Source organism: Rhineura floridana, chromosome 1 (assembly GCF_030035675.1).
Source record: "Rhineura floridana isolate rRhiFlo1 chromosome 1, rRhiFlo1.hap2, whole genome shotgun sequence".
Lineage (NCBI taxonomy): Eukaryota > Metazoa > Chordata > Lepidosauria > Squamata > Rhineuridae > Rhineura > Rhineura floridana.
In genome coordinates, this window is record NC_084480.1 from 252172865 (window position 1) to 252191076 (window position 18212).

An 18212-nucleotide genomic window follows, 5' to 3' on the forward strand; every position below is an offset into this window, starting at 1 on the left:
ACATAAATGGATGACCTTTATCAGGAGGACAGGGGGTGCACAACCCTGATTTTCTCTCAGTGGCCTTTGATACCATCATCCTGAACTGGGCCTGTAAGACAGGCATTCGGGGCACTTTTTTTTACAGTGGCTCAGGTCCTCCTGGGTTGGTTTCAGAGAATAGCATTCTACAGAGGTCTGCTTTGCCAGCACATTCCTGCAAGTAAGACTGCTAGATTCTATATGATTTTTAATTGTATTTTTATTGCTTCTTTCGTTTCTCATTTATTGCATTTTGTTGTATTACTATTTGAATTCTACAGAATTAAATCCATGGAGTTGAAATTATAATACAATAAAATACAAAAGAAATAAAAAATACCAATTAAGAATCAATATGGGTATTCATTGCAACGGATATGCCATCTCCTGTCTTCAACCTCATATCCACAGAAACACTATGGAGCACCTGAATGAAGCTTGTGGACCACTGGTAGTCCATGGATCACAGTTTGGGAACCCCTGCTCTAGTCCATGACAGCTTATGCCACAATAAACAAGTATTTAAAGTGCTACAAGAGCCTTGTTTTGGATGTTTTCTAGTCTTCTTTAAGACATGCTAGCGTTCTTAGTTGAGTGCCATTTAATTATGTGAGTCTCCACCTGAAATCTGAAAGAGTACAGACCAGAAGAAGGTCTACCATCATTAATTCAGAGGTAAGCAACGTTTGCTGGAAATAGTATGATGGGATTACGATTCTTATTAAAGAGTTTATGTAATTATACAAGAACAATTAGTCTCTCATGTTGTGATACTTTTTCAAAAAACAAATAAGTATTATAGAACAAGAGTGCCAACAACAGTGCATAGTATTTTGCTAAAAAGACATTTACTTCCAGAAAAGTAGTTTAATTGTAACAGAAATGGTTAAGCCTTGTAAAAAATTGATACTACAGTTAAGCATAAGAAAAACTTAACCCCCATTACATTTACTTTGGAAAAAATCCCATTCTTATCAATGGCCATTCTCTACATCTCACATAGAAGAAAAAATAAGAGCATAAATAAGTTTTCCTATATGGAGAGTAACAGTTTGAAGAGCAGTGTGAATGTGTTTGTGCTGCAAGGGCAAGAATATGGACTGAGAAGCCAAATCTCCCAACAATTTAACTATGCAAAGGCAAGGAAATCATAAGTAGTGCCACAGAGTTTTTTTGGGGGGGGGATGGGGGATAATAGCAGATTCTTAAACAGATATCAGAACTCTACAATATTATAGATTCTCATACCTGTTCCAAGTCTTCCCAGTCAGAATTCCCAAGTATTTTTTTAAAACCCTATAAAAACCAAAACAAAAGTTATACAGTCAAGAAAATATATTCTAACATCAATGAATATACTAATTAAAGTTAGTTAAAGTTCCTGTGTTATTGAAAACCCTTGCTAGCTTTAACCATGGTTAATATGTGTACCAGAGGGAGGCAGGATTATTTCAGGGTGAAGCACTTTCCCAAGGCTGACAGGATCTATAGATGGAAGGAAGCCATCATTATGTTTGCATTGGACTGCATACATGAATACTGGAGGATCTGACATCCCTTGCACCGTGCATTCATGAAGGAGCAGACAGTTGCATGATTCTGCATGCACTGCATGCTACACAACATGAACACCGTAACATCCTCATTCAGATGGTTGATAAACGTGGTTCTCTCTGTATCTTTTGCACAGGGACTGCAACCAGGGAATAAGCTATGGCTGCCATTTAGAACTAGAAGACACTTTTGGTACTTAGCAGTCCATGACATGGCAGCTGGTCTAGGACCACAGAAGGATCAGGCATTTCCATTGTTCCATGCTCTAACAGGATATGACACTATGTCAAGCTTTGCAGGACTTGGTAAGAAAACTGCCTGGTCTATTTGGACTGTGTTCCCAGAATTAACAAATGCACTACTGAAGGTATTCTTAGCACCAAGCATCATACCAGATATTGTCTTCTCCTGCACTGAAAGATTTATGATCCTTTTGTATGACTGAACATAGATAAATCAAGAAGCTGTTTGCAAAGAATAATAATGTGCAGTTAATTTCACATGCAATGGCAGCTTTAGAGAAACATGCTGAGAGGGCCATCTACCAAGAATCTCATGTGTGGGGGGACAGGTAATCGTATCGAGACCAGAGGTTCCACACCAACAAAATGGGGTTGGACTAAAACTCACGACGGCATTTATAAGCCATTTTGAATAACTTTGCCTGAAGCAGCTAAGGCCTGCCAAGAGTTGATATCCTGCAACTGCAAGGAGGATTATAAGAAGCAATGCAATTGCAAAAAGCCTGAACTTCCATGAACTACAATGTGTTTTTGTGAAGGAGGATGCTTTTAGCAATGACATGTGATAAGTTTTACTATAACAATCAACTCAAACTTGGACAAGGACACTGCTATTGTTTTTATTTTTAATTAAAACTTGTTTAACCAACAAATATTTAAAACAAATTTCAAAGTTAACAAAACAGAACTATGATAAAGAAGCCTCTGTGTTGTTTCATTTTAGTTTTATCCTTTTGAATCCTTCTTTGATGCAAGGATCGAGAAATGATATACAGATATGAATGTTCTTTGCATTGTTGGAAAGCTCTTACAATGTAAAACATTAGAAGTATTTGTCAATTTGAACAAGTGCAAAACAGTACCAAGATGTAGATATTGCTTAGTAGAAGTGATATAAAGGGAGCTGAATCTTCAGCTATATTAATGGATAGTTTTGTTGTACATCTTGCTGGGTAACATATCTTTGAGCAAAATGTTGTCACTGGATAATACTATCCAGTATAACATTTAAACATAACATATAATATGGAACAAATAGGTTCAGCCTCATTTTCTCTTATGATGCACTTATTTTGAAAAATGGCTGCCATCATCTTCAGGAACCAAATCAATTATTCCCCCAATATCCAAATCTGTTTAATATTTAGTAAGTAAGCTCTGTGCCAAATTTCATGCTTTTATTACAAAGTGCACAATTCTTGTATATTTTTCAGCTAGTCTACCCCACTACTAAACATTTTACAAGGTCAGATAATTACTGCTATAGTTCTACTTCAATCCACTTCACAACTTTCTCTTCACTTTTTGTGCACTTTACGTCAACTGCATCCTGCTTTTTCCCATTTACGTTCTTAAGGAATAAGCTATACTTGGCATTGTTTGGATCTAATTTTATCTCAAAAGCATCATTTCAAGAGTCAAGGGGGGGGAAGCCAGAAGGATGAACAGATTTCAAGAGAAGCCTCAGTTGTTCTTGAACATTTGTGGCCACTAGCCTGAATCCTGCTAGAACCTCTCTACCCAGGAGCAAGGGAGGTTACAACTTTGAAAGGTGGGGAAATATCAGTTTTAACTCTGAATGCATGCAAAAGAGTTCAGATTCAGTACGCAGCTCTGAGAACTGCTGCCAGTCAGAATAGACAATACTGGGCTAGAATGACCAGTGTGATTCACTGTTAAGGTACTAACATATGTTCAATGTATCAGGTCCCAGTACATGGATGTAGCAACACCATCAATAATAATTTGGTGTGAGATGCAAGTGTTCTCAAACCTCTCAGCTACAGTGACTACAGTGCTATCAAATCCAACATATACATAACTAGCTCAGAAAATCCAATATGGTCACATTTAATTTGAGAACAAGAAACTTCCCAAAAATGAGGGGATTAATTAGAGAGTCAAGGCAGTCAAATCTTTTCAGAATTCTTTATGATTATTGAAAACTACTATAACAAGTGAAAATATATACTTCAGATTAGTAAAGTTACAAAGAAGTCGAAGAGGATACCAGTGTGGTTAACAGGGAGAATAAAAGGGTGCTATACAAGGTCTCCATGTATAAGTGGAAGCCTTGCCCAGTCAAGGATAATAAAAAAGGAACACAAACTCAAGCACAAATGCAAGTTTGTTACTAAGCAAGCAAAGAAAATTTGAACATATTGCCAAACACATTTAAACAATTAAGATTTAAGTCAAAAATACAAGACAGGAAATTAAAATACAAGACAAAATGGGTCAAGGTAGCTTTTATATAAAGGTTCTTAAATAACTTCATATTTAAGATCTTTTTATTCAGTAAAAGAGACCTCCTTACCAGAAGATTGTAAGATAGCTAATGCATCTGTGATTTGGAGATATGGAAGACATACATTTAATCTTCTAAAAAAACTTTGACAAAGATTCTTACCAAAGCCGCCTGAATAAACTGAGCACTCATGAAATACGAGCAGACATCCTTTTATGAAATAGCATCTAGTTAAACAGAAAGCAGAGGGGAAGAATGACCTGACAGTTTATACAAGGAGGGAAACAAGCAATGCCTTCCACCCAAGGATTTGTATCAAAACTATTATTTAAGATTCACAAATAGGCAAAAAAATGCTTGCAGGTTAAGAACATACCTATAAGCCAACAGATGTTTCTATCAAACTTTAAAAAGCAGGGAAACTGGCCAGCTATAGTGAATGCACCAGTGGAGCAGGAGACCTGACCTCCTCTCTGAGATATTGGACTGCCCTACAAATTTGTAAAAATGCAAACAATTTAAGTTGGTCTTTCACAATCCAATCCACTTCCTGTGTAGCTTGGAAGAACTTGGTAACATGTGCCTCTGCGCACTCCTGGTGCATTCATTATAGCTGCCCAATTTCCCTGCTTTTTAAAGTCTGATAGAAATCTTTTCGCTGTAAGTATGTTTTTAAACTGCAAGGGTGTGTTGTTGTTTTGCCTGTTGGTGAATTCCTCTGCTTTTTAATCCGGGAAGTAAGAAATGGGATCCTGTGCAAGTTTACTGAGAATGGATTGATCTTTTCTGTGCTTATTGAGTTCGATGGGATTTAGTCTCCTGCAATCATGCTTAGGATAGGTGAAACTGAGCATGGAGAAGGGGGGAAGGGAGGAGGAAAGGCAGAGGAGACGTGGGGAGGGGAGGACAAGTTTGACCATTTGCATCCTTATTGAGTTCAGTGGGATTTACAGCCGTGCAATCATACTTAGGATAGATGAAACTGACCATGGTGGGAGGGAGGGAGGGCTGGAATGAGAAGGGCAGGAGGAAAAAGGGAAGGGAGAGGAAAGGCAGGCCTGATAATCTGCATGCTTACTGAGTTCAATGGAATTTACTCCCATGCAATCACATTTAGGATAGGTGAAACTGACCACAGGGAGGAGGAGGAGGGAGGGGGGAATGGAATGGAATGGGAAAGGGGGCAGGAAGAGGGAAAGGAGGGTCAGGAGGAAGGGGGAGGAGGGAAGGTTTGATCATTTGCATGCTTACTGAGTTCAATGGGATTTACTCCTGTACAATCACGCTTAGAATAGGTGAAAATGCCCTGGGGGAGGGGCAGGGTGGAGAGAAGAGGGGGAAGTGAAGGAAGGTGGAAAGAAAAGGGGAAGGGAGGGAAAGAGATTGGGTGTGCGGGCAGGCACTGGACAGAGGGAAAGCCCCTTTCCTTTCTAAAAGAAACATTGTTAACAGTATCATTATTTTTCAGGGTTTCCTCCACCTTTTTATTCTACAGCAAGAACATGGTGGACAGATTAAGATGGTCCACTCCCAGAGACTAATGGAATCCACAGGATTCCTGAATGCCCTGGAGGAGTTCCCAGTAAATAGAGCAGGTGACCCTGTTGAAGCCCTTGTCACACTGTGGAGCAACAAGATGCATCAGCCTCTTAACAACAGTTGTGTCTGACCGCTATCTCTGGCATTGTGGAGTCAGGTTTGCACCTTGGTACACCAGTGAGTTAAGGGCAATGAAACAGGCTGGACGACAAATAGAGTGCAAGTGGCAAGGAACGTGCTGTGAGGCTGATGGAGCATGAATAAAACAGCATAACAGTGCCTACTGTGTGGCACTGAGGGCGGCGAAGAAGGCCCACTTCTCTGCCACTATCGCAGCCTCAAGTGGAGCTTTTCTATATTGTCAGGGTCCATTGACATCAACTCCAGGAAACTGAGTTTTAGACCCTTCAGAGACCCACTGTGAATTGTGTGCAAGGCACTTTCAGGGTAAAGTTCTTCGCCTTCGTAGCAATTTTGATGCCCCATCCACATCTAGTGAGGTGTCCAGGGCAACGTCTGCTGCAACTTCTTGAGAACAGTTTCAGTTGATATGGCCAGGTGATGTGGACAAGGTGCTTGCGATGACGCAGCCAGCAACCTGTCCTCTCGACCCTTTTTGGCTTATTAAAGCTTGTCGAGGGGGTTTGACCGAGTGGATCCAGGGTGTGATCAATCCATTGCTGCAGGAGGGAGTGGTTCCAGCCACCCGGAAAGAGGCAATGATCTGACCGCTCCTGAAAAAGCCCACCCTGGACCCATTGGTTTATGACAACTACCACCCAGTCACAAATACTCCCATTTTAGGGAAGGTGATTGAGAGGGTTGTGGCACAGCAATTGCAGGTAGTCTTGGATGAAACAGATTATCTTGACCCGTTCCAACCTAGGTTCAGGCTTGGTTATGGGACTGAATTGGCCTTGGTCACCCTGATGGGTGACCTTTATCAGAAGTGTAGGAGTGCGACCCTGTTATTCTTGCTTGATCTCTCGGCAGCTTTTGATACCATTGACCATGGTATCCTGGGCCAACTTGGTGAGATGAGTATTGGAGGCACTCTTTTACAGTGGTTTCGATCCTATCTCCAGGGTCGTTTTCAGAGAATAGCACTGGGCAATTGTCTTTTGGCCCCCTGCCAGCTGTGGGGTGCCGCAGAGTACCATCTTGTGCCTAATACTGTTTAACATCCATATGAAGCCCTTGGGAGCGGTCATCCGGAGATTTGGGACAAGGTGTTAGCAGTATGTTGATGATACACAACTCTATTTCTCTGTAACATCTCAATTAGGAGAAGCCGTGCAAGGTGAGCTGGATGAGGGCCAATAAACTGAGTCTGAATCCTCCTAGCAAGACAGGGATGCTGTGGCTTGGTGGTTCCCAAGTTTGGATAACTGGTCAGCTGCCTGCTTTGGATGGGGTCGTACTCCCTCTGAAAGAGCAGGTTCGTAGTCTGTAGATGCTCCTGGATCCATCTTTGTTGCCACACGCCCTGGTGACATCAGTGACTACGAGTGCCTTTGGCTGGTAAGACAGCTGTGACCATTTCTGGACAGGGAGAGCCTGATCACTGTTGTCTATGCACTGGTAACTTCCAGGCTGGATTACTGTAATGCATTTTATGTGGGGCTGCCCTTGAAGTTGGTCCAAAAGCTGCATCTGGTGCAACATGCAGCAATGCGACTGCTCACTGGGGCAGGGTATGGCCAACATGTCACCCCGCTGCTGAAACTGGCTGCCCATTAGCTACTGGGCTAAGCTCAAGGTTCTGGTTTTGGTGTACAAAGCGCTATGCAGCTTGTGACCAGGATACCTGAAAGACTGTGTTGCCCAGTATATACCCAGCCAATCAAAATGCACTGCAGGTTAAGGCCTCCTGCAGATACCATGTTATCAGGAGTTCAGTTCCACACAATATAGGAAGCAGAGCTTTAGTGTTGTGGCACCTACCTTTTGGAATTCCCTCCCCTCAAATATTAGACAGGCTTGATCTCTTTTTGGCACCTGCTGAAAACCTTCTTCTTTCAACAAGCCTTTTATGTAGAGAAGTTATCCCAGTCGGCAAAACTGACAGCACAATTTTCACCTGAAGAAACCATCACGGAATAAATTGCAATTTCAACAACGTGGTCAGCAATCGGGCATGTTCTCTACCACCCAGTCCACAAGAGGTGGGTGTCACAACATAAAAATCAATGATACCATAGCTTCGCCAGTGGGAAGCAGGCATCCACTCTTCCACCAAGCTTGGCAGAACATCACAACGAATCTATTGGTGCTTTCATCTCTCTTAAAAAATAGAACTTCAGGCTCAGTCTGTTTCAATACTTGCTGTTTCCGTTGCCAAGTTGCCTGATGAAGAGACAGATTTGTTTGAGATGCCATACATCATCTCTTGAAGATTCAAGCCACCGAACCAGTCCCATCAGGAGAGGCTTCCTTTGACATTTACTCCATCTTGTTTGTCATGCCAAAGAAGGCCAGATTCTGGTGGGCCATATTAGACTTCAAGTTCTTCAACAAGTAGGTCTTATCAATGTTGCATGGAGATTCTAGCAATCATGACAGGCCTTTCAGATGTCAGACTACTTATCATCAATAGATGTGAAGGAGGCTTACTCTATATATCAACACATCAAGATCATTGGAAATACCTCAGTAAGTCCCATTCAGATTTCACTATTTTTCTGAGCAGTGATGGTACCTTAATCACCTTATCACTGGGCTTTGTTTCAGGAAGAACAGATGAGGTAGAAGGTCCCTGTTCTGTAACTGCATCACTCAAACTTAAAGCCACCATAGCCTTGTGTAGCAAAGGCATGTAGTAAGTGCTATGAAACAACCTATTGGAGTGCTGCTCCTCCAGTTGTGAACCATCACTCCATTAATGTTTCCTCTTCCAGATCAACCACTGAATCATTGTGCATAAACTGTTGCCTAGCAGAATTTGATGTGTCAGGTCTGTAAGCTATGATCCCCTGCACTCTATCCTTGGCCACATCATGCGGATCCGGTGAGCCATTTGCACTTTCCCTTTGCAGTTCCTGTTGCTCAACCTCAGGCATACCTGCCTGACTCATCTGAGCACCGCATATTGTGTTGCAAGTGATTGTCTCCTTTTGCATGACTGTGCTGTTGTGAATGTACAGGAACCTCCTGTTGCTCAACCTCAGGCATACCTGCCTGACTCATCTGAGCCCTGCACTGCCGCATACTGTGTTGCAAATGACTGCCTCCTGTTGCACAACTGCGCTGTTGTGACTGTACAGGAACCACTTGAAAAGATTGGCGAAAAGCAGCTAGTTCTGCTGAAATATCACCCATGAGAGCTCTTCTAATATAATTTAATTCTGCAGCTCCTAACTAAAAAGACTCTACCTGCTGAAGTTCCTGATTTGAACAAGAGGTGGCAGCCGAGCCCATCTTAAGTGACTGTGCGGAGTTCATATGATGCTGCTTATGCTTACTTGCCTTAAGAGCAAAACTCTCTGCTGCTGTTGATGACTTTGCCCAGAGGCAGCATTATTATTCAAAGGCACCATTGCCCCACTGCTCTGTGGAACTGCAGGGTGCTGAATATTAAATTCCTCATCATCTTCCTCAGAATATGAACAAAAAAGGACTAAAGGGTCTGGAATCCTCTCTATGTCTGAAAGCATTTCACCATTTACTGCACTCCACTGCTGGGTTTGCTCTCTTACATACAGTGCCCTTCTGCCCTGTAACGACATTGGCAAGAGAGCATCATTATTATAATCGGTTTCCTCAGCAGAAACCCTTCCTGACTGCTTTGTGTCAGGGTTCACAGCATGTTTTGTTTTAGACACGTTTGTGCCCTGATTGTTCTGCTATCGCATTGCTTACAGGGTTTGCTGTATCTTGAACTGCTTTCACATTTTCCCACCCTGATTGCTCTGATACCTCATCGCTTACAGGGTAAACAGCAGCGTGCTGTTGATTAACAGCTGCTCTCTGTGCTACCGCCAGAGTGAGTGGGCCGTGCGCTGCCTGTGAGGCTGTTTGAGTGAAATGGCGGCTGCCTCCATGCGGGCTGCAACAGCTTGTCTTTTTAACTGTTGATTTGTGTGAGCGGGCTGCAGGTGCTACCACACCAAGCGCTCCTGCCGCTTGCTTAGAGAGCTCTGAGAAGACCTTACTTCGCTCCTTAGGCATTTCACCTTCAGCAGAAGCTTATCTAGTCTCTTTCACGGTCCCCTTGTATTTGTTTTATTTTAATTAAGCACAGCGAACCGCTTATTACAACACAGAATCAATCCTGCAAATTTATAAAATGGGGGGGAAAGCACCCAGGAAATCCATTACCTGAGGGGGAAATCATCAAAGAAATGCATTAATTGGGAAGAAAATCACAGAGGAAATTCATTAACTGAGGAGAATCATTACGCTAATTAATCTCAGGAGCTCAAAGGTATACTAGCAAGGTAAGCTGAATTGACTAACACACACTAAATTAGATTACTGTAATGCACTCTACGTGGGGCTGCCTTTGAAGACGGTTCGGAAACTGCAGCTCGTGCAAAATGCAGCAGCCAGATTGTTAACAGGGACCAGGCAGTCCGAACATATAACACCGATTCTGGCCCGCTTGCACTGGCTGCCTATATGTTTCCGGTCCCAATTCAAGGTGCTGGTCTTAACCTATAAAGCCTTACACGGCCTGGGACCACAATACCTCATGGAACGCCTCTCCCGATATGAACCTACCCGTACACTTCGTTCAACACCGAAGGCCCTCCTCCGGGCGCCTACTCAGAGAGAAGCTCGGAGGGTAGCAACAAGAAAAAGGGCCTTCTCAGTGGTGGCCCCCGAACTATGTATTCTTGTGTGTTTTTGAATTCTATATGTGGTTTTAATTGTATATTGATGTTTTATCCTGTTGTGAACCGCCCAGAGAGCTTCGGCTATGGGGCGGTATAGAAATTTAATAAATAAATAAATTCAGGCACTCGCTGCAAATTCGTTAGGAAACTACATACAAACACCCATACAGATTCAGAGACAAGTCAACTGAACATTAACTACTAATAAATAATTTAAACAGACAAATAAATAAAGATATAACTTGGCCAGACTGAACAGCAAGGTGAAAATCAGTACTGCTCAAGCGAGGCAGGAAAATGAACTAGCACTCCATGGGAGGGGCCGCAGTAACAGTCTGTTTGGAATGTTCTTTCCTGCCTCAAGCACTAGCAAGGAAGACAATACCCACTTGGGGGTGTCCTGGTGCCCACTGGAGAATACCTCAGGTTTGTCTAAGGAGGGCACCATGTTTAATACCAGGCACTTCTGTTTGGAATGGCTGTGGCACCTCAGGTTTTTATAAAGATCATGGTGACCCTGGTGGTATCTGGACTACTAACTGGTCTGGTCTCTCATGTGGCAACCAGGAAGGATGTTCAGCGGACCCTGCAGTATTTTTAGCATCATAAATTCTTAGTGAACAAGAAAAAAATCAGTTGTCACCAACAGTCAATAAAACATTTGGGAGCTCTTAACAACATCAGGGTATGTTAAATTTCCCTGTCCGCAAAGCAAGTAGCAAAGATCAAGGAAGAGTGCAGTCATTATTGTCCGCTAAGACAGTAGATGTCACGTATCACACCAAGCTACTAGGTCTGCTAGTGCCTGTGATTCAAGTAACACTATGGGCATGACACCATATTCATCCCTTACAATGGGTGCTTCTTCTTCCTCAGAAAACCATCACATCCAACCATCTTCAGGTTCGTGTACCAGCATCAGTCAGAGCCTTGATGTATAGGCGAGGATGCAAGCTGCTGCATTCTGGGAGAGCCAGACTACTTCCCTCAGTTCGACTTTCCTGCCTTCGACCAAAAAATGGAGCCATAACCTGTGCTGATGACCTTCAATTACTAACTGAGAAATGTCCTTTAAATATGAACAACAGCTCCATTAAACCAAACTTCAGGTATTGCTTTCCACTCGTGCTGCTGCGTTTGTTTTGTTGTGTAAATTACTTTTTATGGTTTGTTTTTAAAACATAAATTGTGTTTTTTTAAAAAAAACACTGATTCTTCTTTATTGTGGATTTAATGTTTGCTTTTAACCTCCATATCTGTCTAAAGGATAAGGTGGAGAAAAATACTGAATCAAGATAAACCAAATCAAAAGAGTAAGAATTTTAAAGCACATTATTGCATCATGAACACTAAGTTCAATCAGATTGTGTCAACGTGTTTCCTACAGTGTACGACAGACTTGATTTCTCAGTGGTGTAATATATTGTCAGGTTTTTTTTAACATTTAAGAAGTCATCACACAATGCCATATAGTGACAAATACTACATATTTTTCTAAATAAGGGGAATAAATAAACTTCAAATTATTTAAAATTGAATAAAATATACAGTTGAATGTTAACCTGCATTTTCAGATTCCAATAACTTATGAACAAACACCAACTTTCTATAAATTTGTTACAAGCTTGCCCTTCTTTACACAATTTAACCTAATTAAAGTTTTTTAAGAAACAAAGGTATTTCATATTTTCATGTACCCTTGCATTATATATCTGGCATAGTTTGGGATTTCCAACTTCCTATTTCTAGCTTCGCTATTGTTAATAAGAGCAATTAAAGTTCTAAATCTACTTCATTCACAACTCTTTTTAGTCAAGCAAGAAGCATATGCTTTGCATTCAAAGCTCTGCTACATCTAATTATATTATTAATTATATTCAAAATGTTCTGCCAAAAGACCCTTATTTGTGAACCATTTAAAAAAATATGCATAATATCAGCTGCTATGTTCTGACATTTCCAACATGTATCTTATTGAAGATTATAAATTCTTTTTAAGCAGAAGCCTTTCCCAACCAGTGTGCCTCCAGATGTTGTTGGACCACAACTCCCATCAGCCTCAGCCAGCATTGCCAATGGTCGGGAAAGATGGGAGTTGTGGTCCAACAACATCCGGAGGCACACTGGTTGGGAAAGGCTGTATTTTGTAATCATTTTCTTGTTGCTGGCATCATATTTTTATCTACATTCTTGTGTATCTAATTCCATTCATTCCTAGACATTCCATTGCCTATATCCTGTTCCCAAATAAATAGAAGGTTTTCCCCGCTAAGTTGAGTAAAATCTTATACCAAATAGCTAAGGTTCCTGTGCCAGATTGGGTAAGTACAAAATTTTCTCTTTCTTAAAACACAAATTATACCCTTTACATGCAGATATTGAAAAAATGAGATGTGCCTACCACTTATCCTATGTAGTACTCCTGGTAAGTCATATTATCTACCTATACATTTAGTAATTGATGAAGCCTACAATTAAATCAATTTATATAATTCCCTGGATTATCATAGATATTAAAATGTTAATTAAAGAACAGTGATGTTAAGGGTGAAATTTTCAATCTACGTCAAACCCTTAATATCTGTTGTTCTGTTACTGGGAAAATAGGTAAATTTGACCTTTTTTAGCTTGTGCTATGATAACATTATTAATGTCATTCTTGCTTGCTGTTTTTCATATTTTATCCAGATTTATCCAGTCCTGTAAGGAAATTAATCTAGGAAATATTTCAGGTTAATCTTCATAATATAATGCAATATCAAGAAAGAGCTCCCAGAGTATGTGACTATATCCTAAGTCTTCCTCCTGCTGGGAGGAAGGGCAGGATATTAAATAAATAAATAAATGTTTCTTGATGGTTTATTTTTTCATACAAACAATGTAATAATCTATTGCCATTTCACCAATAAGGTTTTTTCATGATATCAGATTGTTTTGTGCACAAAAAAGAGAAATCTTCAACTCATACTGCCTAACTGAAAGCCTAATTGAACATTAGTTCTGATTGCAGTTGCATGAGGTAATGCAAATAATAGTGGCAAAAGGGGACAGCCGTGTTTGGTACCTCATTTCAGCAAAAATGAGTCAGATATATTTCCATTTACTAACACAAGGTTGTATCTAATGCTGCACATACAGATTTCCACTCACACAACAGTACTTCCCCCTTCTCACACACCCTCAAACTCTGCTCTGGAGAGACCACCACCCATCTGGAGCACATTTTGAGAGTGGGTGGAGGCCTGTAAGGAAGATGAAGGAAAGTTCTGTTGCACAAGAAGTCTGCAGCATTAGTGGAACAGAAGTGAAGGATATGACCCACCTTGGTTAAAGAGGCATTCCAAAAAACTCCTAACCCTGCTTATAAATACTAAAAACATGTAATACAATTCAACTCTTATCAGAAGCCTTCTCAGCATCTAAAAAGAGAATGGCTCCTTTTTCTTAATAAACTGTGTATTATCTAGAATATTTATCAATTGTTTATATTACCACCTTCATCAATTTATTTTAAACATCCTTTCCTAATCTTGCAACTAATAAAGCAGACCATAATTTGAAATCATGATTGACTAAAGCTAGTAGTCTGTACAAAACAGGTGAAGATGGATCCTTTCCATTTTATGTGAATAGTTCGAGCTTCATTCCATGAGTTAGTTAATATCCTAGAATTTAGAGGATATATTAGAAGTTCCATTATCAAGAACACTGAAGTGTTATAGTATACTACCTGAAATTCATCTGGTAAAGGAAATTTTTTGGTCATTATTTCTTGAAGTTCATTATTAAAAATGGAGTCTGCAACTGAGCTACACCTTAATCTGTCAGTGTTGGAATGTCCAAAGATCAAAGTGATCATTTTTTACTTGGCTTGGTTTCTGAAGTCAATTTGCATGATTTATTGCTATATTTGAGATATTCTATTTTACATAATTATAAGATATTGCTAGTTTATTTGTACATCTAATTTCTAATTGTTGTTTTATACTTCATCTTTTGTACACATTATGGTTCAGCATCCTCTTACATTCCAATTGTGTTTTTAATTTGTCTAAGCAACTATTTCTCATCTTAATTGCACTTGCATCTTAGACTTTTCATTACTGTACCACATATAATGACTTTACTAGCATCCCAAATGTGGGCCCAATCTACATCTGGGCTAATATTAAAGACAATATTCCTGAATTGCCTTCCTAATTTCTGATGTAACTCCTGGATCCTGAAATAAAATCCAAATTTTATAATGAGTACCATTGGTGCATGGTCAGCAAAAGTTTGAATATCAACATATATTATTTGTTGATGAGATAAAAAATGATCCTTGGAGTAAAATGTAAAATCTTCTCATTTCCATTAAGAGATCCGTATGGATTTGACAGATTTATAGTCAGTTTTCAACCTACAGATATACATGTATAATTTGCACAAACGCACTCAATTTTCATTTATGTATTTATCAGGCGAATTAGATCATATGAGTAACTTTTACACATATGATAATGGAAATGAATTGCCTTCAAGTCGATTCCAACTTATGGCGACCCTATGAATAGAGTTTTCATGGTAAGCGGTATTCAGAGGGGGTTTACCATTGCCTTCCTCTGAGGCTGAGAGGCAGTGACTGGCCCAAGGTTACCCAGTGAGCTTCATGGCTGTGTGGGGAATCGAACCCTGGTCTCCCAGGTCATAGTCCAACACTCTTACCAGTATGCCACACTGGCTCTCACTTTACACATATAATTATGTACAATTAAAGCTACGATTTTCATATATTTAAATTTTCCCAGGTATAATGTAGTATGATTCTAAAATACCCCCAAATGCTTCTAATGACATTTTGAAAAGCTTACTTTTGCTTTACTAACAAAATATTTCATGATACCTGCTTTTGAGGGAAAGAAACTGCCTCCTTCCCTACTGCATGAAGTACAACATGATGCTGGCCTTCCAAAATGAGTTGCTTGTTATCTTCCACAACATATGCCTGTTTGATGAAAAAGTTGAAACAGATTATAGCATAAACAAATTTGCAAGCATAAGGTATTAAACTGTAATAGGGTTTTTCTACCTAGTGGCTAAAAATTTACACAAACATGATTAAAACAATAACCTATTACAGGTCTATTATAGAAGATACTGTTGAGTAGTGTTAGCAGGGTATAGCCACGCCAATACTTTTATTTGGTTATTACAAATATTTATATTTTTTCATCGTTTTCAGGTGAGGCTGTCGAAGTGCTGAACCGGTGCCTGGTCGCGACAATGGACTGGATGAGAGCTAATAAACTGAAGCTCAATCCAGACAAGACTGAAATGCTGTTAGTGGGTGGTTCTTCTGACCAGATGGTGGATGTTTATCCTGTCCTGGATGGGGTTGCACTCCCCCTGAAGGAGCAGGTTCGTAGTTTGGGCATTCTTTTAGATCCATCTCTGTCACTTGAGGCTCATGTAGCCTCGGTGGCACGGAACGCTTTCTACCAACTTTGGTTGGTGGCCCAGCTACGCCCCTATCTGGACAGAGACAACCTCGCTTCAGTTGTTCATGCTCTGGTAACCTCTAAATTAGATTACTGTAATGCGCTCTATGTGGGGCTGCCTTTGAAGACGGTTCGGAAACTGCAGCTCGTGCAAAATGCAGCGGCCAGATTGTTAACAAGGACCAGGACGTTCGAACATATAACACCGATTCTGGCCCGCTTGCACTGGCTGCCTATATGTTTCCGGGCTCGATTCAAGGTGCTGGTTTTAACCTATAAAGCCTTACACGGCTTGGGACCACAATACCTGATGGAACGCCTCTCCCGATATGAACCTACCCGTACACTTCATTCAACATCGAAGGCCCTCCTCCAGGTGCCTACTCAAGAGGGAAGCTCGGAGGATGGCAACAAGAAAAAGGGCCTTCTCAGTGGTGGCCCCCGAACTGTGGAACGATCTCCCTGTCGAGGTACGCCTGGCGCCAACATCACTGTCCTTTCGGCGCCAGGTTAAAACCTTCCTCTTCTCCCACGCATTTTAACATTTTAACAGCTAATATTGTAACTTCTTAACATTTTAATATTTTCACACTTCAGTATTTTAGTATGCTAGTGTTTTTGTAGTTTGGTGTGTTAAATTGTTTCTTTGTGGCTTATTGTATATTGTATATTGATGTTTTAGTGTTGTGAACCGCCCAGAGAGCTTCGGCTATGGGGCGGTATAGAAATTTAATAAATAAATAAATAAATAAAATATAAAAAGTTTTAAAATGGTATTGTAAAAAAAGATGCTCTTCAGAGGAAACTGTCACCCATGCAAGTCACATTTTATCTGATTATTGTTAGCAAAGACTGAACTGACAGGGGCCTTATAAAGATTGCTTAACAGTTACTGTATTTTATACTGATGTGCATTATCATGTGCATTACAATTGTCCAATTGTTTTAGTACAGTGATGTCAAGTTTTAATTATGTCTCTGACAGTACATAATATTAAGCACCTTAACTCTGCTGTTTTATATGCTTAGATTTTTAGGATGTATTGTTTATGTTGCCTGCTATAGCATTTTATATTATACATACCTTCCAAAGTACAATAATGTTCAAATCCACCTCACCACATTTCTGTATCAGTCTGACAGCACTGTCAAGAGCTCCTTGCGAAGTATGCACACTTTGCTGTGAGTGAGTTCTTTTTAAGTCAGAATATAAGCTTCGGAAAAAGAAATCTGCACATGGACTGGTTGAACTGATTATCTATTTAAAAAAATAGGTATCCAATAAAATATTCGTTTAAAAACACAGAATATAAACTGTAATCAAAAGAGTAATGTGTATTCAAAGCTTGCCTCTCAGATGGTACTCCCACAGAATGTACCATTGGTCTCACCTGAAAGGTGATTTTCATAGGAGGTATCCCATCACTGCGGGTTGTAGCTCCACCTATCGTGCGAAGGCAAGAATGTTTTTGAAGTCAAGACTAGGGGCGTCAGGCCCCTCCCACTCTCCAGTTCATTCGCAGCGAGTCTAAAGAGAAATATCTAAAAATACAATAACAAGGCCAACAGGCCTGCCAGCAGGAAAATAACACAATAGTAACATTGATAATAACGTGACTCCAATATAGCGAAATAACAGAACTAGCAGTCTTGACTTCACTATAAAATTTTAAATATAATAGTGTAACAGGAATATATAACACATGAGAAAATATCTAGTCATCCTCCAACTGGGAGGGTCATGATGGGATACCTCCTATGAAAATCACCTTTCAGGTGAGACCAATGGTACATTTTCCATAAGAGGTATACCATCACTGCGGGATGTACCAAAGCAGCCCATACAGGGAGGGACCACCCACATGCTAATCCTCATTAAGAACCTGTTGCAACACTCGTCTGCCAAAAGAGGTGTCAGCAGAGGCATAGCGATCAATTTTATAATGCCTTATAAACGAGTGTGGGGTAGACCAGACTGCAGCCCTGCAAATATCAGCAACAGGAGCGTTGGTAGCAAAAGCAGCCGTAGTAGCCGCTGACCTAGTTGAATGAGCAGAAATGCTAGCTGGCACTGGAAGCTTAAGGGATTCGTAAGCTAAGGCAATACAAGCCCGCAACCAGCGGGATAAGGTGGAATTAGCTACTTTATGCCCTATAGAACGTGGGTTAAAGGATACAAACAGAGACTCAGTTCGTCGTATATCCTGGGTCCTAGACAGGTAGGTCTTGAGAGCCCTCCAGACATCCAACGAATGCCAAGCCTTCTCAAGAGGATGGGTAGGATTCGGGCAAA

General features: G+C 40.5%; 1 protein-coding gene across 7 annotated transcripts in view; it reads right to left on the reverse strand.

Moving 5' to 3' along the window:
- The window catches only part of TRAPPC8 (trafficking protein particle complex subunit 8), a 150030-nt gene that overhangs the window by 13476 nt on the left and 118342 nt on the right, over positions 1–18212 (reverse strand). For all 7 annotated transcript variants that reach the window (XM_061597839.1, XM_061597828.1, XM_061597867.1 and 4 more), the window contains 3 exons: positions 17004–17177; positions 15325–15426; positions 1270–1317 (listed from right to left, as the gene is read on the reverse strand). In XM_061597839.1, the coding sequence (XP_061453823.1) occupies positions 1270–1317; positions 15325–15426; positions 17004–17177 (324 nt within the window). The remainder of the gene's footprint in view (positions 1–1269; positions 1318–15324; positions 15427–17003; positions 17178–18212) is intronic.